At 36.9% G+C, this 22342-nt stretch overlaps 2 protein-coding genes across 6 annotated transcripts; one reads left to right on the top strand and one right to left on the bottom strand.

Moving 5' to 3' along the window:
• The first annotated feature begins 867 nt into the window (after positions 1–867).
• On the top strand, positions 868–12922 carry cyp7b1 (cytochrome P450, family 7, subfamily B, polypeptide 1). 4 transcript variants are annotated; one of them, XR_014030772.1, is made up of 8 exons: positions 927–1179; positions 3360–3411; positions 4864–5000; positions 6188–6790; positions 8335–8541; positions 8800–8978; positions 10339–11064; positions 11689–12922. XR_014030772.1 is itself a non-coding variant. In XM_081374282.1 (7 exons), the coding sequence occupies exons 4-7, from the start codon at positions 6208–6210 to the stop codon at positions 10657–10659; spliced, it is 1290 nt and encodes a 429-aa protein (XP_081230408.1). In that variant the 5' UTR covers positions 928–1179; positions 3360–3411; positions 4864–5000; positions 6188–6207; the 3' UTR covers positions 10660–12922. The 4 variants fall into 4 exon arrangements, 2 of the variants coding, with proteins under 2 accessions (XP_081230407.1, XP_081230408.1); XR_014030771.1 differs by lacking the exon at positions 3360–3411 and having other exon boundaries at positions 876–1179; XM_081374282.1 differs by having other exon boundaries at positions 928–1179; positions 10339–12922.
• Positions 12797–20850, bottom strand: slc39a6 (solute carrier family 39 member 6). Of its 2 annotated transcripts, none has more exons than XM_081374265.1 (11): positions 20704–20850; positions 17945–18631; positions 17561–17705; positions 17365–17457; positions 16301–16470; positions 15803–15979; positions 15534–15621; positions 15104–15445; positions 14689–14769; positions 14337–14527; positions 12797–13327 (listed from the first exon to the last, which is right to left on the bottom strand). In XM_081374265.1, exons 2-11 carry the CDS (start codon positions 18620–18622, stop codon positions 13175–13177), a joined length of 2118 nt encoding a protein of 705 aa, XP_081230391.1. In that variant the 5' UTR covers positions 18623–18631; positions 20704–20850; the 3' UTR covers positions 12797–13174. The 2 variants fall into 2 exon arrangements, with proteins under 2 accessions (XP_081230391.1, XP_081230390.1); XM_081374264.1 differs by having other exon boundaries at positions 20464–20704.
• Positions 20851–22342: the final 1492 nt, after the last annotated feature.

Genomic DNA, 22342 nt, shown 5'->3' with positions numbered 1-22342 from the left:
TGTTACAATATTTTTTTTATTAATGATTTAAATATATACAAATAAATAAGCCATTCAAAATCTAGTTTATATTTTCATCTGGTCCCAGAAGAACATTTTGTTTATTAAAGAGCATTCAGCTCTTCTGGAATCATGACATTAATTATAGGTAAGCTCATTAAAATATTTTAATCACTCCAGATTTCGGTTGATAGGAAAGTTTGAAAACAAGTTAGTTATGACTGCAGCAGAAGCACCAGAGTAATCATCCTAACCATGTAAATATCTTCAACATTGTCTTGGAAAATGGAGGGATTTGAAGTCAATATTTCGCCTATTTATTTGTACACATACAAATCGCTTTATTTCCATGTTAAAATAATGTATATTACCACAGCATTAATGACACACACACTACATGCAGTATCATATAAATTAGTCTTTATTTATTGTTTATAATATACACATTTATTGTCATCTTGCAAATTGAGCATATCACTGTTTTTTTATCCAACTTGTTGCACTATTTTTATTTATGTATTCATTAATTCAGTCATTCATATTGTGTGTGTGTGTGTGTGTGTGTGTGTGTGTGTGTGTGTGTGTGTGTGTGTGTGTGTGTGTGTGTGTGTGTGTGTGTGTGTGTGTGTGTGTGTGTGTGTGTGTGTGTGTGTGTGTGTGTGTGTGTGTTAGCAGGACTGAGTCAAATAGATTATGTCTTGATTTTGTCTGAAAAAATATATCAATGCAATGAATATATTAGGCCTATATAAATGCTGCAGTATCGATAACCATGGCTCTGTGTGTGTTTAAAAGCTTAAATGACCCAAGCTTTGTAAAGCAAAACATGCAGACTGTTGCTTAAATTTCTTTTGAGCGACCTCCACTGGGCGTGACTTTCTGAAAATCTTGAACACTCGCCGTGCCGTGTTCGCGTGTTATCTCTTCATTACATGGCATATCTCTCTTTGGACTCTGATGTTTAATTTGTGCGATGATGATAAGCACTCTTTCACTTTTAAAGTGACCGTCGCAAAACCTGGACGTATTATAAATCGCGTATAGTGCTTTGTAAACCGGACCTCTCTTGTATTTTTTTTTTTCACTCAGTGGCTCTTTGATCATGTTGGATTATTTATTGACGATCTTTCTGGGCTTTATCTCCGTGCTTCTGTTTTGCGTGTTCTGTGGACGGAGGCGGTGAGTTTTCTGACTGTGTTTTGCTGCTGGTTGAGAATGTAACATGTATCCGATTTTAATTCATTGTAATACAGATACATACGTTGTTTAAATGGATCGTTGTGTTCAGTTGTGATTATGTTGCATATTTGGAGTGTGTATTTATCATTAGGCAGACTTCTTTTGATCAAAGTGACTCCTATTTAATAAATCAGCACATCCCTGATTAGTCTGGACTGAAGGCAAATGAAACTGAACGTTACAATCGTCATTAATTCAAGCCAATTTGGCAAAGAAATGTCTGCTCAGACCATATGAACAATTAACAACAGGCTGGTCTCTTGTTTACTCCGTTCACCTCAGTTTGAAATTGAACCTTCCAGTAATGGGTTGTTCTACTCATCGTTGAGAATCGGTTCTTTCGAACGATTCGAGCCGATTCAGTGATTCTATTTCGTCATCGTTTTTCCTGACGTGCCGATATGGACACTGCAGATGAGGTGCTGATGCAGTGCTGTTTTCTTTTATTGAAATAAAAAAAGGCCACTGTTTTTAGACCTGTAGGTGTAGCATATGTACATACATTCTCTAAAATATTCCAATAAAGACATATGTTGTAGAGAGAGACATACATTTTCTTACATTGTATTTATAAAGGTGTATGTAATTTGTTCCTATTCAGATTTTTGTAGTTGCCATGATTCAGTTTATAAAAACATGAAGTAATGAAAAAACACCTGTTTTGTGAACTGGTTTAAATGATTCATTGAAAAGATTCGACTCGATGAACGATTCATTCTTGATTCGGAAATTGCTATTTTCTAACCCAAACCCTAGGGTTAAACCCCCTTTTCTAATGTTAAAGAGCCCCTATTATGCTATTTTAAAGGTTCCTAACTTTGTTTAGGAGGTTTCCTACATCAGGTTTACATGCATTAAAGGTCAAAAAACACTTTAATTTTCTCATAATATACTTTGCACATCACCACATTTTGCACATGATTCTCAAACGACTCGTCGGATGAATCAGTCTCTCTAAATCCCTCCTTTCCGCATGCACTGCTCTGATTGGCCAGACGGCCCAGTATGTAAGCTGCTTGTTGGAAGCTAAACGCACATAACCATAACTGAACATCAGCTCAGAAGGCTTCCACAGTCCTCAGTAATTGCACACAATAAAGACAGTAATGATGGTGTTGATTTTATCATATAAATCCGAGCGCGAGTCTGATGATGAAACATTTGAGGAACTAGTTTTTCAACCGGAACCTCAATGTGCTACTCCGTTTGAGGTACATGAGATATTGCAGCTGTAATTACACACCATCAGCATTAACAAGTGTATGTTCAATTGTTCATCAACAAACCGATTTGTATATTTCTTTTTTTTTGGAACATTCAAGTTATAAAATTTTCTACATTGGCACAAAGAAAAACTCCATCAAAATTCACTTTACGGATACAGTGTGCAGTAATATCAAATATCTGCTGTAACTGCTGAAATGTTGGAAAGCATTTATTAATAAACAAATTTTGGAAGGACAAACCCCTTTTTTGAACCCTCCTGTATGCCAAATTTGAGTGCTCTTATATTACATGCCCAGTAATACAGCTGGAAATGAGGCAGACCCATCCCACTTTCCGGTTTAGTCCTCTGTAGATATATCTTCTTGATTCTGGGGGTCTTATTATTCAAAATAAATTGGATAACTATCCAAATTTTTAAAAAATGACTTATTAATGTAAGCTGGGATACACTGGAAAATAAATAAACATTTGGGCAAAATACTCATTTTCACCAGATTAATACGACCTGCTAAGGAAATAAAGAGATTGGACCACTTCTTAAAAATGTGTTGGGTATATGCGTACAGTTTCAGAATATTTTCTTTAAAAGGGGTAGAAAAACATTTAGTTACCGGTGATCCCTAGGTATTTAAATGAGTTTGCTACTTTAAAAGGGAAAGAGGAAAGTGTTTCAAATTGGGCCTTGGGGTTGATTGGAAATACTGTATAACACTCTTAGAAAAGTTAATCTTGTATCCTGAGATTTTCCCAAATTTATCTAAGATTGACATAATGGTTGGCAATGATTGTAAGGGGTTGGAGATGTAAACTAACAGGTCATCAGTGTATAATGATACTTTGTGTTCTTTTCCCCCTCTCAATATTCCATCCTGTTTGATCCGTGGAGATCACAGATGGGAGAACAGCCTTTCTCAAGTGATTCATTAAAAACCTCTAAAAGCAATGGTGAGATTTGATCTGTAAAAGATTTATAAAACTCAGTTGTGAAACCGTCCGGACCTGGGAACATTGCATATTGGATATCTCTTGGTTTATTTCATTAATAGACTATTTCCATTCCGTCCTTGAATATGGAAGACAGAATGTCTTGGAACAGCCACTAACTATTAATAATAGTTAGTGGCTGTTCCAAGACATTCTGTCTTCCATATTCAAGGACGGAATGTTAAGTGATTCAGGAAACTGCTCTATACACGATGGATCATTAATAGATTCTGAGAAATATAATTTGATGTAATTTAAAAAAAAAATTGTTTATTTCTTGTGGGTCAGATGTAGTTTGCCCTGTTTCTTTCCTAATTTCAGTTATCAGTCTTGATGCTGCCGTCTCTTTAATTTGCCGAGCAAGGAATTTACCTGCTCTCTCTCCATGTTCATAAAATGTGGCTTTCCCCCTCATTAAACGATCAGTAGTTTCTGAGGTGGAGAGTAATTGAAATTCTGACTGGAGAGAGAGTCTCTTGTACAGTTCAGTTATTTTAGATAATAGTTAGCCCTCAAGTGATTTGCAGAACTATTTCAGTAAGACAGTAATGCTGTTATGTGAGTTAGCAGAAACTTACACCATATAAAACACAAAAATACGTATTTGAAACACTCTGTAGTGTGTTACACTCTGTAAACGCATATATTCGTCAGTAAAATGACGTGTTTGAAGGTAGGACAAGTTGTTCGCGGGCGGACAATGTACAACATAGGCAGGCATTATGCAAATGTATTATCTAGTGACATAGAACCGTAAAGCAGTGGAATTCGAATTACAGACGACTTGTTTAGGCCATCCTGAGTCGATTCATTCTTTTGGGAGACAATAACTTTATTCCGCACTTTTGACTTTACAACTTTGCAGAATGTTTACATTCACAAACAGCTATATTACACACTGCATGAAAGGGAATATATATATATATAAACACTAATGGGGTTATTTTAAAACCCTTTGAACCTGAACTCTGCGGAAAATTACTTCTTTATGGGCTGCAATGTGGCTTCTTGGTCAGTTTGTCAGTTGCAACCTCAGGAGGAAGTTTGGAAAATAAATTCCCAAAGGGCAATCCTTCCCCATCCTTTTCTGGTCAGCCTTGAAAAGTAGGCCATGGGAGACGTACATCAGCAGTAGATCCCTGTGGTCATTCAGCAGTATTCTCAGTTAATGAATCCTTGATGAATCCTTAATTCTCATCCTAATAATGGCTTTGTCATTTAAAAGAATACTAGCAGAAAAACAAACTGATAAGATTTTGTTCAGCACAATTATGTAACCGCTTTACCACAGAGACATTATCAAGAGAACAGAGTTGAAGAGTTTGTATGTTTGTCTAAGATTTTATGTTGAATGGCAGTCTCTCAGGCATTGTTGAAAGAACTCAACTGTTACATTGGGTGTGCGTGTTACAGGAAGGACGGTGAGCCCCCGCTGATTAAAGGCTGGATTCCATTCCTTGGGAAAGCTCTAGAATTCAGAAAAAACTCCCTACAGTTTCTTACACAACTACAACAGGAACATGGAGATGTTTTCACTGTACTTATTGCAGGTATAGTTGACACACACACGTTTACCTAACATTACTTATACAAATTAGGTCATTTTTTCAAATAACGTTTTCTGATGTTAACAAAATGAAGATTTTGTCATATTTTGCTAACTTTTAGTTACAGTTTTCCTTTTGCTCTTTCTCTCAGACACACTGTCATTGCGCAACACATGCTCGCACATAGTTATGGTAATAAAAAAGATATGGTCATTAAAGATGTTGTCAGAATAGCATTTGGATAGCTGGCAAATAACATGGACTTATTTAACATAAACATTTTTAGGTTACAGTTTTTATAAATGTGAATGGCAAAGTGTATATTTTAGATTCTGCAATTCATCACCATTTTCATCACCGTCGGCAGCGCTACACGGCACACCTCCAGGAGCCCGGCTGTTTTCGTGAAGACAGCGTATCTGTCTTTTATAAATCTGATAAAACTATAGACTCTTTGGGGACATGAAGGATACATTACTACTCTATATGTACTCAAGATTGAAATGAGATTGGCAAAAACTGCGTGTTTTATGTCCCCTTTAAGATATTTTTGATGAAATCTTAGAGCTGAGACCCCACACCCCATAGACTGCAACGTAATTGCCACTTTCAAGGCCCAGAAAGGTAGTAAAGAAAGACATTGTTAAATTAGTCCATGTGACTACAGTGGGTCAGCTTTAATTATATGAAGATAACGACTTAATTCAACAATTTCTTCTCTTCCGTGTCAGTCTCTGAGCAGCACCACGTGAGCACCACGACGCATGCGTTCTGACGTAGAACCCGGAAGAGCTGCACTGTTTACAACGTGAACAGCATCAGAGACTGACATGGAAGAGAAGAAATTGTTGAATTAAGTCGTTATTTTTGGGGGGGAGGGTTTGCGCACAAAAAGTATTATCGTTGCTTTTAAAAAAAATTAAGGTTGAACCACTGTAGTCACAGGAACATTTTTTTACAATGTCTTTACTACCTTTCTGGGCCTTGAAATTACGCAATTACGTTGCAGTCTATGGGGGGGTGGGGGTTACTTACGGGTTTGGAACCACATGAGGGTGAGTAATTAATGACAGAATTTTCATTTTTGGGTGAACTTGGTGATTAAAAAATTAGATTTTTTCTGTAGATGTTTTCTGATCCAAATCAGTCGTGATGTAATGACATCTACCTATGTTTGTGTGTTTCTTTAGGGAGATACATAACATTCATAATGAACCCTCTCCTGTACTCGTCTGTGATCAAACACGGGAAACAGTTGGATTTCCACACATTTTCAGACAGCGCAGCATCCAGGACGTTCGGTTTCCCAGCGGTACGGAGTGGCCACTTTCCTGGAATGAGTGACAGCCTCCAGAGGAGCTACACCCTTCTGCAGGGGCCTGCTCTCGACCTGCTCACGTTCAGCATGATGGGAAACCTGCAGCAGGTCCTGCGACACCGTTTTCTGCCCAGTGAAGAGTCTGGGCCTGATGGCGATTGGAAAGAAGTGGAGCTATATGAGTTCTGTAAATGCGTAATGTTTCAGACCACGTTTAACACGCTATACGGACATTCGCCACATCTGCGTCTGGATCAGCTGCGAGAGGACTTTGAGAAGTTTGATGCCATTTTCCCTTTACTAATGGCCCGTGTGCCCATTGGCTTGCTGGGAAAAACCAAAGAAATTCGAGAGAAGCTGACAAGATTTTTCTACCCTCATAAAATGTCAGAATGGAAAGGTCCATGCGAGTTCATACAGACCCGAATGGCCCTTTTCCAGCAGTATGATACTCTTCAGGACAAGGATAAAGCAGGTGACACTCTCACATGCACACACACAAGCAAACGTACAGTACACACACACACACACACACACACACACACACAGAGAAAGTCTGAGATCCTTCTTGTGGGGCCCATATATGACTGTGCCGTGTTTTGTTGATGATAAATGTCTCGCCTACAAAAGGATATTAATATTCCCATGATGATGACATGCAGAACCCTAAATCTTTGGTTTTTGCACTGAAGTTTAATGCACAAAAAGAGATTATTAAAGTACTAAATAAATGGAAAACAATTCTCACAAAAGGTGTGTTTACACAGACTTTTTAATGACTCTTTATCAGAGGCAACATAAAATATGTATCTATATATTTTATTTCAGCTTTAATATTTATTTCATTTTGAATAGTTTTCGTTTTAACGAACAGTGTTACAGTTGAAAATGTTTCAAAACCATGGTTTGAAACAGTAGCGATATACATGCCAAACCACTTATTTCAAATCAAATTTCAAAAGGTTTTGAAGCTTCATGAAACAGTGTTTCGAAAGTGCCCATCACAAGAACTATCAGTGTTGTTAAAGTGGTTATCTGTGAATGCAGTGAAGGTTAGTTGGGGTTTTAGCATAATTTGAGCTATGGATGAAAAAAAAATTATGTTTTTGTCAGATTTTATTGCTGAGCAACAAACTGACAAACTGTTTTGGAGATTTCGGTGTTTCCCCATTAAAGTAGAAAGGTCTTATACTTCCCATGTACAAAGAAATTTCCTTCCCCTGGGGTTTTGCCAAGATGACTGCTGACTGAACTGACTTGTCTTAAAGGGATAGGTCACCCAAAAATGAAAATTCTGTTCCAAAGTTATTCCAAACTTGTATTAACTTTTTTTCTTGTGCTGAACACAAAAGAAGGTATTTTGAAGAATGTCGGTGACTAAGTAAAGTTTATTTAACAAAGTCCGGGAGGAGCACGATCAGGTAATCTAACCAATCAGAGCAAAAGAAAGCCGGTATATATAGCCCTCCCTCACCTCTGTCCCGCGACAGCTTCACATCCTCGCCTCGGAGCCCTCCCATATAGCACGCCAAATAAGCATACTTGACTATATCTGATTTCATGTATGTGTGATCTCGTGAAACAGTTGATGGGCCCCATTGACTTCCATAGTATTTTTTTCTATACAATGGAAGTCAGTGTGACCCATCAACTGTCTGGTTACCCACATTCTTCAAAATGTCTTCTTTTGTGTTCCGCAGAACAAAGAAATTCATAGAGGTTTAGAACAGCTTGAGGGTGAGTAAATAATGACAGAATTTATATTTTTGGGTGAACTATCCCTTTAAAGGGGCTGTTTACCACAGCTTCTTTTCAGTATGCTGGAATGCTGGAAGCAGGATGTGACTGTACAAATAAAGAATTGACACAGAGTGAAAGTTCATTATGACTGTGCTGTTTTACACACACACACACACACAAACACACACACACACACACACACACACACACACACACAAACAAACAAACAAACAAACAAACTCACACACACTCATATCATCTTACTTTCTCTGTCCATAGCACATCATTTTGCCATGCTGTGGGCATCAGTGGGAAACACCATCCCAGCAGCCTTCTGGAGTCTTTACCACCTCATCACCTGCCCAGAAGCCCTTGCAGCAGTACGAGCAGAGATTGTGAATGTGGTTGGAGAGAAGGACATGCAGTTGATCTTCAAAGAGGACATCACTATTACACGACAACAGCTAGAACAAATGGTTTACCTGGGTAACAAACACATTTTTACACAGTAACCCATCACTCATAGTTATACTGTAACCTGAATGAGCATTTGGGCGTTTTGTATGATCGTTTCAGAGACAGCATACATTTTTTGTAACCTTGTATTGTTTTCAGGAGTGAATTCAGTGGTTGTCACTTAAATGAATAACTCTTGCGTAGATAAAGAAATAAATTGTGCTATAATTTTGGAGTTACTATGCCAGCTTTCAGTGACTCAGACTGTTTTTTTTGTTCTCTGTGCAGAGAGTTCAGTAAATGAGAGTTTACGTCTCTCCTCTGTATCGATGAACATCCGTGTTGTTCAGGAAGATTTCTGCTTGCGTCTGGATGCCCAGAATTCAATCAGCCTGCGGAAAGATGACATCATTGCTCTTTACCCACAAAGCACACACCTTGACCCGGAAATATATGAACAGCCTCAGGTAATACTTACAGCTCTCCAGATTAGTGATTCTCAACCAAGATGACTTAAAATGTTATAAGATATAGCATACATTAAAATTAGTCAAAATAACAAAAATATTTCATATTTTAACCAAGCTTTTTAAACCACTTCAAACTTTTAGGCTAGGCTTTCTCAAGCCAACATAAGTTTTGTCTATAAACTTCCTACCTATTTTTAATTTAACCAGTGGCGTGCAGTGGTGTTTTAAAAGTTCTCACAGTTTTTCTTAACATTATTATATATATCAAATATAAATTCATGTAATAAGTAACATTGTATATATTTATATAAAATTGTAAAACTCCAGGGGGTACACACACACATACACACAGTCAAACCAAAAATTATTCAGACACCAGATATAATTTTTTTTATTTTTTTTACTAGTGGGTGCAAGACAATATTGTTCATTTATGTAAGTGAGGATAGCAAAATAAAGTAAACTGTGACATATTATACTTTAAAACTCTTCATACAGTGTTATACATACCAGTAAAATTTATAAAACAAAAATCTAGACATTTTGACCTGACCGTGTTTTGCTTAAGTGTTTTTTTCTTTAATTACTAATGCGAACTTTTTACACCACAGACTGAACAAAATTAAGCATTGCTTGGTAATTGGTTGACCTAAATTGGCATTATCTAATTGTGTAATTAAATTTAACAGCTGACAGCTATTCAACCTAATTAATTTGTGAGACAATCTAACAGAAGGATGGCCAAAATCAGTGAAATATCAACTGATTTGATAACCCTGAGTTCTTGTCATATTTTATTACCATTTTCTAAACTATAGCGAATAAAGGTGTCTGAATAAATTTTGATCTGACTGTATATATATATATATATATATATATATATATATATATATATATATATATATATATATATACAGTCAGATCAAAATTTATTATAAATTTATTTATATTTTATATATATATATAAAATATATTATATATAAAATTGTAAAACTTCAGGGGGCACACACACACACACATACATGCGTATATACATACATGCAGTCAGAACAAAAATGATTCATATATATATATATATATATATATATATATATATATATATATATATATATGAACCCATATTATGGGTTAGAAATTATGAGAAAACATATTCTTAAAAATCCTTATCCTTAATTAAACAAACAACTGGAAGTCACAGGGCCTTTGAATATTGTTGTGGCCAATGAGAGTTATTGGAGTCAAAAAGGTTGAGAACCACTGTGCTAGATCCACCTAGCAGACACATTTAACACATATTACTCTTTATTGTTAAAAAACTCATTTACTGAGATGTCTTGTGTCTGTGGGTTTCTTGTAGCGCTTCCAATTTGACCGTTTCGTGGAGGACGGGAAGGAGAAAACTGATTTTTATAAATGTGGCCAGAAGGTTCGGTACTATCGAATGCCTTTCGGCTCGGGAGCCACACAGTGTCCGGGACGCTTTTTTGCGATGAATGAGCTGAAGCAGTTTTTGTGTGTCACTCTACTCATGTGTGAAATGCAGTTGCTGGACAACGAGCAGGAGGCGATGCTAGACAACAGCCGTGCTGGTCTGGGCATCATGCCACCGGCCAATCAAATCACTTTCAGATTCAGAACCAGAAAACCACAAGACAGCGAGGCGGAGAGGGAGGAATGAACTAAATGAATAGAGAGGGACTGTAGTCTGTTCTTTTCATGGGTATTTTACCTTGATTTTCCAAAGGGTAATTCAAAGATTTTGTAAATAATGCAAGCTGCAGTATTTACACATAACACTGCCATGGAAAAATTTCACCTTTAAATTAGCTAAGCACGCAGTATACAGTGCACTTTGAATCAGGGTCTGATGCACTTCAGTGAACAGCCTTCTATGTATAGGCTACTATTGCATGAAATAAGGGCAGCTTTTCAAACATCTTACCTCTCATAATTCAGTGTTATCTTGTCACTTGGTGTAAATAACATCATAAACTCATAGAGTTGCAAAGGAGTCACATGGCAGTCGACTGGATTTCATGGACTGCAGCTCATTATCCAGACTAACAGAGTTGAACATTAAAAGGTAAATGTTTTTGTTGTTTTACTTTAATTAAAAGGATTAATCGAGTCATAAACTGTATGATTGTGGAATAAACAAATTGACATTCAAAAGTTTGGGGTTGGTAAGATTTTTAAACCATTTCTTATGCTCACCAAGACTGCTTTTTTTTTTTTTATCAAAAGTGAAATATTACTGTTTTCTATTTAAATGCATTTTAAAATGTAAAGAATTTTCAGCATCATTGCATCTGTCTTCAGTGTCACATGATTCGAATATGCTGATTTGCTGCTCCAGAAACATTTAAGCTGCTAAATATTTTTGTGGAAACCACAATAAATGTTTTCAGGATTCATTTATTTGAAATATAAATCTTTTGTAACATTATGAATGCCTTTACGGTCACTTTTGATGCATCCTATGTAATTTAAAATGTACATTTCTTAATTTTTTTTTTTATAAAATCTTACTGACCCCAAACATTTGAATGATAATGTACACAAGTTTTTAATTTTATTTATCAGTATTGGTCATTATTGGATATTTAATTGCGCATGTTCATTTACCTTATTTTTTACATTTATATCACAAAGTACATCTTTAAAAACAACTAATCATTTAATAACATTAAATTATGTTTTATTAAAGTTCGGGAGGAGCACGTTCAAATGATCTCCACGAGAGGAGGTCTATAAATATGTAGCCGACTCATATGTTCATCGACAGTTTTTTCTGCATCCCTCCGCTCCACTACCCCGTCTCCTCACACTCGCCTGGTTACGGAGTTACGGACAGCACGCGAAATACACATAGCCTATTCTTTTACTCCATTCAGCTGGGTTCGTCAACCATAACTCCTTCCAGGACAGCCAGGAATCTTGGAGTTGTGATTGATGATCAGCTAAGCTTCACAGACCATATTATTACAAGTTACAACGGCCTGGTCCTGCAGGTTTGCTTTATACAACATCAGGAAGATCAGACCCTTCCTGTCAGAGCAGGCCACACAACTCCTTGTCCAAGCTCTTGTTCTATCCAGACTGGATTATTGGAATGCTCTCTTAGCAGGCCTTCCGGCTACTACTACTACTACTACTACAAAGCCTTTGCAACTGACCCAGAATGCAGCAGCGAGGGTGGTCTTCATCGAGCCAAAGAAAGCCGACGTCACACCTCTCTTCATCAGTTTGCACTGGCTGCCAATAGCCGCTCGCATCAAATGCAAGGCACTGATGTTTGCCTGCAAGACAACCACTGGGTCTGCACCAATATACCTTAACTCACTAGTTGACTTACACGCCCTCCAGGAGCTTGCGTTCTACAAGTGGACGACGCCTCATGGTGCCATCCCAGAGAGGCACAAAAATCACTCTCGCGGACCTTTTCCTGTTGGTGGAATGACCTCTATCTCAATTCATGCAGCTGATTCTTTAACCATTTTCGACAAATGTTCAGCACCTGGCCAATTAATACTAGCATTTGCCTATTCTTTATATCTATATTGTTGCCCTCTTGCTGGTCTGATTGCTTCTATTGGTCTCCTCAGTTGCAAGTCGCTTTGGATAAAAGCGTCTGCTAAATGATTAAATGTAAATCTAATCATTTGTAAGTGTGAACTCGTGAAATATAGTCTCATTCATAGGAATGATTTCTCAGTAACCCAACCCAATAATATCAATAGATTCTGTACTATAAACTCCACTGATACACACATTAAGATCAAATACAGTTTAGACACAGAAATCGGACAAAGGCATCATGGGACACTTAATACTTTACTGGAATGTTAGAGAGACAGCATGTGCAAAATGAACAATGTAACTTGCTTCAACAGCTACTGAACAACACTGTAACAAACAAATAAAAAAATCTCCACATTCTCAATGTGGCTCAAGTTTCTCTTTTATACTGAAACTGTAACAGTCAACATTTATATTTTTTTTCTCCCACAAGCAACAAAGACGACAATTATTCTTGCATATTAAGATGCCACTTTTCCACAGACTAAATTATATCTAAGGCATGTCAAGAGGTAGACACCAGGCAGGTGAACAAGAGTGAGGGTCATCAGTCAAAGAGCAATGTTAGTAGATGTTTTTGTGGAGTGGCATTCTTTAGATTATTATTACATAGGTCAGAAGCCAAAGTCAAGTTGTATCTTGTGCTCAAAAACAGCGATGATAAGCATGATGCCAAAGCCCAGGAGTATCCCAGCATTCTGCAGGAGGAAGAAGCCATAGTGACTGAAGCCTGCTTCACTAGCATCATTGTGTAACATCTCAGGAACCTACAAAACACACACAAAAAGAACAATTTTAGAGATCAGTTTCAGTTAGATAAACACAAATCACAAAGCATATGGTGGAAATAACCATGTTTTCATCCGAACTGACATTATTCTTTACTTAGAAATGCATATAGTTAGCTAAACTGTATATGCTGAAGATACCAAGGATCAGTGTTATTTTAGTATTTATAACTACAATAGTATTTCATTCATATTTTGAATTGGCTTTTGTTATATTTCTGTTTCCATTTTAATATTACTTCAAGGTTTAATTTATTTTTATTTGTTATAGGGTACGTTTACACGACAGCGATGCACGTACAGACGGCAATGTTGTTAAAAAGATCCTTGTTCACACGGATCCACAAAAACGACTGAAAATACTTTCATGCCAGGCCAGTAGTTGGCGATGTCACTTTTTAAAGAAACACTTCATGCCTATACACCTTATTCTCCAGAGAAACAAGCACGAAACCATCTTTAGAATCCGTTTTTGCGGTAGACCTGTATATTTCTATGATTTCATTGTCGAGGCGTAATTAGCTGGTGAAGTGGATTTACTTATTGTAGAGTTAACAGAAGTTATCATGAGCAGTGAGCATTGATTCGTACTCAGAATTAAGCGTTTTTTTTATTTTACACAAGTGGAAAAATACACAAACGTTTTGGCTCCACTATATCATATCTCCACCCACTATTTAAACAATTACTTTTATATTGACGTCACCGTCTATCAGCAAGTTAAATCGATGCTAAATATTAAACATGTTTAAAATCTAAAATCACAAAGCATCAACATACAATTATAATTCCTCAACAATTAACCATTTACAATATAATCTTTCCAGACACATTAACCAATATTTTGTTATTTCAGCTTTATTTAAATTAACAAAAAGGTTTTTCTTTTTAGCTCATGATAACCCTGCTGAGGATGTAGTATTTCTAGTAGACAGCCTTTTGAATCGGCCCTCATCAATCACAGCATTTATTTTTCTGTGTTACTCACCATGTCCACGAGAGCGACGTACATGAATAACCCAGCTGTGAGAGCAAAGATCCACATGGCAACATTCTCCGCATAATGTCCGATCAGAATGCCTGTGATCATGCCCAAATATCCCATCAGGGCCGACAACAGATTGTATAAAATGGCCTGTCGTACTGACATACCCGCCTTCAGCAAGACCGCAAAATCTCCTGCAAGAAGATAAGAAGATAAGAGAGGGGAGTGAGAACAGAAAAAAAAAAAATTCATAGTAATGCAATAGACAACAACCTAATTTCCGGTTCCTTCCTTATTCTGACACATTTCTAATGTCAAAAAAACTGCCAGCATGATGACAGAAACAATGTCTTACCCAGCTCGTGAGGAAGCTCGTGGCAGAACACCGCAACTGAGGTACTAAGACCACTGGACAAACCTTCAGTGAATGCTGCCCCTGAAATACAAAATGGCACATAATCTGTAAATGCTGTTCCTAAAACACGGATGATAAAAGCCTTAGTATGCAATGTTGAAATTTGCAATGCAAATTTTTTATATGCACTGTAACATACATTCATGTTTATGGATCTCTATATCAAACACACATACATTATGAAGGCCTGTTTGCTAGGTGATTTGCTAAATTATGCAAAAACAGATGGTTTCAAAATTGCAACAAGTTTATCCCAAGACTGTCTAATAGAGACTGTAATATGCATAAACTTTTGTACACTTTTACTGTAAGTCCAAGGTTTCATTTGTTGTGTATGTGCGCGTGTAAAACTTACCTATGGCAAGACCGTCACTGAAGTTGTGAAGTCCGTCTCCCATGATGACCATCCAGGCAAGTGTGGCCACGCCGGCCTGCTGGAAGTGCTGTAGTGAATAGGAGTTTGTGTGTCTGTGTGAGTGTGTGTGTGGGTGGTGGTTCTGGGAGTGGTGGTGATGCAGTATGTGGTGGTAGTCATGGTGATGATGATGCTGCTCATCTGACTGGCCAACAGTGTCATGGAAGTGGGAGTGGCATTTGTTCTCACAGTCCACGTCGGAGTAGAGCTCCGCCCCCAACATCACCTCTTCTTCCTCTGCCACGCCCCGCCCACATGCACTTCCACCATTCGTTTCAACAGCTGATGTTATAGAAATACCATGTAAGAGTTTTATTTTGACCTCATAAACATTGACAAGCATCAAAAAGAGTTGCATAAAGTTACATACAATCAAGTGTTTTGACATCATTGTCTTGTAATGACGGCATTTTCTCAGATTCCAAAACTTCTGTGGTGAGATCAACTCTTTTCTGCACCTACAAACAGAGATAATACTCAAAGAACAACTCCATGCAACATCCATGTTGTTATGTCACAATGTTCAGGGAATTAATACTGTGACTTTTGGCAGAGTGGCTAAAATAATGTGGCACATGACTTTAACATGAAATATGAGATCTTAACCTTGTATTTTGTGTGTTTGTACATTTTGCTGACCTTCTGTTTTTTGTCTTTGTACATTTTGCCGAGGGTCAGGAAGTGTTCAATGAGAAACATGATGTAGACTCCACTCAGTGCCGTGAGCCCTGTCCACACAGGCCGAAGGGAATCCTCTTCCATCTCTTCATCGTGGTGATGGTGCTCCGAGTGCCTATGCTGGTGATGACCCAGAGACTGACAGACACCAATCAGAAGTCAATGAGAAATCTCACAAAATATAGAAAAACTGTGTATATAGATTCAAATAAACACAGTCTTGTAATGTAGTGAGCATAAAATACTTATTTTAAGATCTTACAGACCCTAAACTTAAGTGGTAGTGTACGTGGCAGTGTATTTGTAAATATGTAAGCACCGGTGATGATTATATCATATTAGTATCAAGTAAAACCATAGACCAAAAAAAAAACAAAAAAAAACTAAGAGCTTAAAAACAACAGTACTAAATTCAAATGCCAGTTTGTGTCTTGATGACAGTATTTGTCTTTGTCTTACATGTGGAATGAGGTGAAGGAAAGCGTCTCCGCTGAGAGTTCCCACTGCAAGGGCCACCAGGAAGCTCAGCAGGAAGTTGAAGCAAACTCTGTTCATGAGTGGGATCAAAACCACACCAACTAATGCCAGTAAACTGATCAAAGTGATGGAGAGAAACCCTCCTACCCATGCTGTAACACAAACATACACACTTATTAGATGTATGATTTTTTGTTTGTTCTGTTTTTCCTCTAATTTTACAGTTAGATTACTTCTGCCGCCATCTAAAGCTCACTTAAAGTCCAACTTTAAAAACACTAATAATTTAATAACACTAGCAAATCTCGTAATTATGTTGTGAATTCATTTGCAATATTTAATACTAATTAATATTTTTTTTGTGTTTAGTTTTTTATTTATTTAGTCAGTCAAATAGTAAATAGAATTTTAATATGGGCCATGTGTAGGTTAGCAACCACAAAATGAAAATGATCAACTTATCACTCCCAAGTTTAAGTATTATAAACCAAAGGACCTCCACAGATACAGGTGAAACTCGAAAAATTTGAATATCGTGCAAAAGTTATCATTTTTATGATTATGGCTTACAGCTTATGAAAACCCCAAATTCTAAATCTCAGAAAATTAGAATATTAAATGAAATCAATAAAAAAAAAAGGATTTTAAATACAGAAATGTCGGCCCTCTGAAAAGTATAATCATGCATATGTATATAGTTATATATACTAAATATATTAGTTTCACCTTTTAATTTGAATTACTGAAATACACAAACTTTTGCATGTATATGTATGTATGTATATACACATATATACATACATAATATATATATATATATATATATATATATATATATATATATATATATATATATACATACATATATATACATATATATATATATATATATACATATATATATATACATATATATATACACACATATATATATATATATATATATACACACACACATACATATACATATATATATATATATATATATATATATATATATATATACACCATAAGTATATACAATAACCATAAGTAACAATACTTACCAATGGTAATTGAAGCATTCCTTGGGCTTCTGCCATCGGTGTGATTATGCAAATGATGGTGATGATGGTGGTGGTTGTGATGATGGGAATGATCTGGCGGGGGGAGGGGGGAGGGAGCGAATTGTTAAACAGATTCTGCAAATCAGCTGTGACTCAAAAATACAACTGTATGCAAATTACAGGCACAAAAGCTCACCTGGATGCTCATCCTTGTGCACGAGGCAAGACTTGGAATCAATCTGCATGAGAAGGGCAGGGCACAGGTAACTGAAGTCCTTGACAGAGAGACCCATTTCCTTTGTCATGCCATGTGACTGCAGGATTGTGGAGGCATTTTGACACTGAAAGAGAAAAGGCAGGACTTACGTGAGTGGGATATATCAGAGATTTTCAAAGGAGCACTATCGGATCCATGGAAAAGTTTAGAGAAAAACAGTGTAACAAATGTAAAAATTAAATAAATAAAAAAGGTTAAATAAAAATATTGATAAAAATAAAATTCAATAAATAAAATTTAAAATACATAGATTAAAATATATAATAAAAATTAAACAAGTAAATAATGTAACTGTTTGTGTACCTCTAGACTGGTATGGCTGTGTCCATGCTCATGGTCATCGTGCACATGGGTGGCCGTGTCCTCAGGATGGTGGGTGTGGTTAGAGTGTGTTAAATTGGGCTGGGCGTGGTTATAGGAGTCGTGGTCTTGCGTTAAATCATAGTCAGCGCTACGATTCGTCCGCCGTGATTTTGTGACGTAGGACGGAGTAGTCAAATGTGTGGTCGGTTCCTGATTCATCTTCATGTAGAGATTGTGGTGAGCATCCGACTGGCTTTTCTTCCCAGAGGCAGGATCAGGCTGCACTTTTGGGATGGGGTCAGTCTTCTCCACAATATGATCAATACCCCCCTTCTTGGTGACAGGATGTGTGCGTGTGGTGAGTTTGTCCACATGAGCGTGCTCGTGAGCATGCGAGTGTGTATGATTATGTTCGTTTTCACGATGATGCACCATCACTTTCTGGATGCGGTCTAGCCCCACCCCCTTTAATAAGTTGAACAGGCCTTCTAAGGAGATACTCCCGTTCTGGCCATACTTGTCAAACAGAGCATGTAGGTGGCGCTGCTGTGCCTGTTCTGCTACTCGACTGTCAGTCTCAATGGGCGTAGATGTGCAGTCTGAACCTGCCCCAACTAAACACGCCCACAGTAATGTCAGTGATACCACTGGAAAGAGGCGTGGACACAAGTCAATCATTCTGGCATCCTAAAACAGAAAAATAATCTGGTTATTGTCACAATGCTGTAACATTACAATTCTGAAACAGAGAATGAAAACAAAAGCAAAACATAAACCTATATTCTTAACTTCCATTTACAGTGGGAAAATGGAAAGACTCATTTTAAGGACCAAAAAACAAGTAGCCTAGTTAAAAATAATTCGTTTTTGAACTGCAATTAATTGAAAACAAATGCAATAGATTTCCAAACTAATGAATCTCACTCACTAAGAATGCACAAACAAATCATGAGTCATCAATAACATCTGTACCAAAATGTATTCTAAATTTACAGGAAAAATATAGAAACAACTGATATCACACATATGCAAAACCCACACTTTGGGTGGCCATGTAAACGTGTTAAGAATTATTTTGCATAGATAATTTCATCTTAAATGCATATTCCGTCAAAGGAAGGAGAGCTGTAAAAAAAAGGTTGCATAGAAGACCCTTATATGGATATAGTTGAGTGTGTTTATGCAAATTACTAAACTTGGGTAAGCATCTTATGTAAAAACATAGGTGTAATTTACGGGTGGGACATGTCCCCACCACTTTTTGCTAAGGTCGATATTGTCCCCACCACTTTTGAAATATCTCGCGGCACTAATATACTAATACAAATAAATAAAACATCTCCAGTTAACTAGCAGAGTATTAATTTAGTTTGTTTGTTAAATAAGTGGCGATCTAGCGCTGAAATGTGTTGTATTTTAAATAAAGTGATCAAAGTGCTCGTTTCCGCGGCGATCAGTGGCGCGGATACTGTGTTCTTGTGGCTCGCGCAGTCTTCACTCGGACGTGCAATTTGCAGAAGTGCTGGGTACAATGACCCATTCATTTTTTTTTTCTCTTTCGCACAGGTTATGTTTTGAAAGACGATGTCCTGTAGCTTAATGTAAATTAATAAAAATGTTTAATAAAAAAGCGTTGCTAACACAATTCACTTAAAATAGTACATTTGTTTAATTTGTCCTAACCCTCTGAGGTGAACACTATGCATGTGGAGTGCATATGGAGTCACATATGGACTATGCATATGCACTTTGCACTAAGCATATGGAGTCGTTTGCTAAGGCGTATTTTATGCGGTGTCCCACTATCACTCGTTTTTTTTTTTTTTTACTTTGCAATATTACTGTCACAAATACCATGTTTTTTTATGTGAGACCTGTTTGATGTTTTTGTAGCTAGTTTTAAATCTATATGTATTTTCCCTTAAAATGATTTTGGAGTCTTCTACCTCAGAGGTCTTGACCTTCTGTATCTAACAAAAGCCATTTATCAATAATTGCGTGTTTTGTTTTTGTTGTGAATTTGTTCTTAATCCTATTTATAATGTTAATGAATTTGGAGTTTTTAAACGACTCCATATACTTAGTGCAAAGTGCATATACGTAGTGTTCCATATGTGACTCCATATGCACTCCATATGCATAGTGTTCACCTGTAAGACCTCTAAGAAAAAGTAACACGCATAAGAATCTGGTGATTCAATGCACTTCATCCCTGTTTTTTCTGTTTCTAAACAGAAATCACTAACACCTGTTTACACACACACTGCGACAACGATAATTACAATGTCAATGGTTTTGACAATAACAAAGGCGTTTCTTTACTGGATTGCATTTCGTTTATATTTTCAGATCTATGATCTATGAAAATTTAGCAGAAATAACACTGATGTGGAAGAACAACAGGCGTCACGCGGCCTAGTTGGTACTTTCCTGCAACGTGCACAACGAATTTCTCTCATCCTAACTGTATTTTTCACGCGTAACGCACTGACCATACATCAACACTATTTACTGCTTACCGGGAGTCCACACGTGCACTACGCTCGAATGTAAGCGCGTTCTAGACGGCGATTCTGCACACAACACCACGAGCACCTCAACCAGACCGTGTGCAAAAAAACGTCATCGTAAAACCGGAAACAGAGATAGTATCTTTTGTTTCAAGAGGGGAGCGCGCGGCGCGGCCACATCTCTTCCCTGCCATTCCCGATCTAACGGCGAGTCGGCGACTAACAATACAAAACAAACAGCAGTCTTACCGATTTGATGTGATTGTAGACCTCTTTATGCGGAAAAAATGGGACGCTCCGTGATAGAGCCTGGTGATTTTAAAGAAGAATCAGAAGCAATGTCATTGGTTTAGGTGTAGTCACATGACCACGCTTTTCTCTGATTCATCCATAGTCATACATCCACATTCCGCACAAACATTTATGGTAAATATTTGTGAAGGGATGGCTTCATTTTTTACTTACTTTAACCATGTGAATTATTCTGAAAACATGACCCTAGGCTACTTTTGTGACTAGGGTGACCTAGACTAGTAGTTTAAATGGCCACATTACAACAGCTTGCCTATACATCCAGATGCAGATAAAGTTTGTATGTGTTGTACGGTACAAATGGACTTATAATGTGGCTAAACATAACCCCTTCACACACACACACCCAGCAACAAATCTCAAACACACAGACGTGTTTATTTAACTATAAGACATAGGCCTACACACTAGCCCAAAAAGAAAAACCTTTGCATTTTTAGAGTTAAAAAGGGCAACAGATGTGCTCTGTCATGGAGTTTTCTATAGGGGCACTAAGAGGGGAGACCGGGGACAGTTGCAACACTTTTTGCATTTCTCTCAGTTACTCAGAGACTATTTGGACTACTAGACCAACCAAATTTGTATATATTAAACTTGCATCTGTCTGCTAATTACCCATACCATTTAATGATGATTATATATGACATATCATTCACAGTATTTATTTGAATGGAAGAAGTCAGATGTTGCAACTGACCCCAACCCAGGGGACGGTTGCAACACAACCCAGGGACGGTTGCAACATGTTAAAAATACCTTAAATTTCATTCATTAACTTAAGCTTTTTGTCTCAATGAGCATATAATTCTGAAAATATTAACTGTTTTAGGCCTACTATAATATTATAGTATTATTTATTTCGATAATATTATTGTAGCCAATAATTTATTTAGTCATATTTATCAAATAACAGTTATTGAGTTTTGTTTGTTTATGTGTAGAACATAGGCTTACATAGATTCAGTGTGCAGGTGTTACAGATGCTATTCAATCCCTCCATATTTCAGTGTCAGACTGGAAGAATTGAGCAATTTGCAATGTAACAAACTTTTATTATACATGCAATTTATAACTTGTTGCAGCCGTCCCCAACCCTATCAGCCATGACAGAACATAATGTGCCTGCTAGACACACTGACTTTGACACATGCTAACCATGTAATTTAGAAGTCAACAACACAATAATTCAAATTAAGTAAGTTTTGATTACTTCATACAAAATATCTGGACAGTATGACAAAAAATATATCTCATGAAAATATTTACTTTCATACCTCCAAAACAAGTTTTTTATGTCAAAAAATGGTTGCAACATGTCAAAAATGACATGTTGCAACCATCCCCATGTTGCAACTGTCTGCCGGTCTCCCCTACTTTGAGAGATATAAATGCTTTTTTTATATATTATGTATTTTTAGGGCTGTCAAGGTTAACTGTCTTGAATATTACAGTGAATATTTCGAATTTAAAATGTTATAGTTACATAAATAAGACCATAGTGTTAAGAGAAAATATAGCCTACCATATCTTAAAACCATGAAGACTGCATATCACAGACCTATCTTTATAATATTTT

Source organism: Scardinius erythrophthalmus, assembly GCF_964197995.2.
Source record: "Scardinius erythrophthalmus genome assembly, chromosome: 9".
NCBI classification, from domain to species: Eukaryota; Metazoa; Chordata; class Actinopteri; order Cypriniformes; family Leuciscidae; genus Scardinius; species Scardinius erythrophthalmus.
This window is presented reverse-complemented; position numbering and strand designations above follow the sequence as displayed.

Excerpts from the sequence above, each read along its gene's own strand:
- cyp7b1 (XM_081374281.1), top strand. The coding sequence starts at position 1,103 with ATGTTGGATTATTTATTGACGATCTTTCTGGGCTTTATCTCCGTGCTT. Across the intron at positions 1,180-4,863 it reads GTGTTCTGTGGACGGAGGCG|GAAGGACGGTGAGCCCCCGC; the intron begins GTGAGTTTTCTG and ends TGCGTGTTACAG. Across the intron at positions 5,001-6,187 it reads TTTCACTGTACTTATTGCAG|GGAGATACATAACATTCATA; the intron begins GTATAGTTGACA and ends GTGTTTCTTTAG.
- slc39a6 (XM_081374265.1), bottom strand. The coding sequence starts at position 18,622 with ATGATTGACTTGTGTCCACGCCTCTTTCCAGTGGTATCACTGACATTA. Across the intron at positions 16,471-17,364 it reads GAATGCTTCAATTACCATTG|CATGGGTAGGAGGGTTTCTC; the intron begins GTAAGTATTGTT and ends TTTGTGTTACAG. Across the intron at positions 15,622-15,802 it reads ACAAAGACAAAAAACAGAAG|GTGCAGAAAAGAGTTGATCT; the intron begins GTCAGCAAAATG and ends CTCTGTTTGTAG.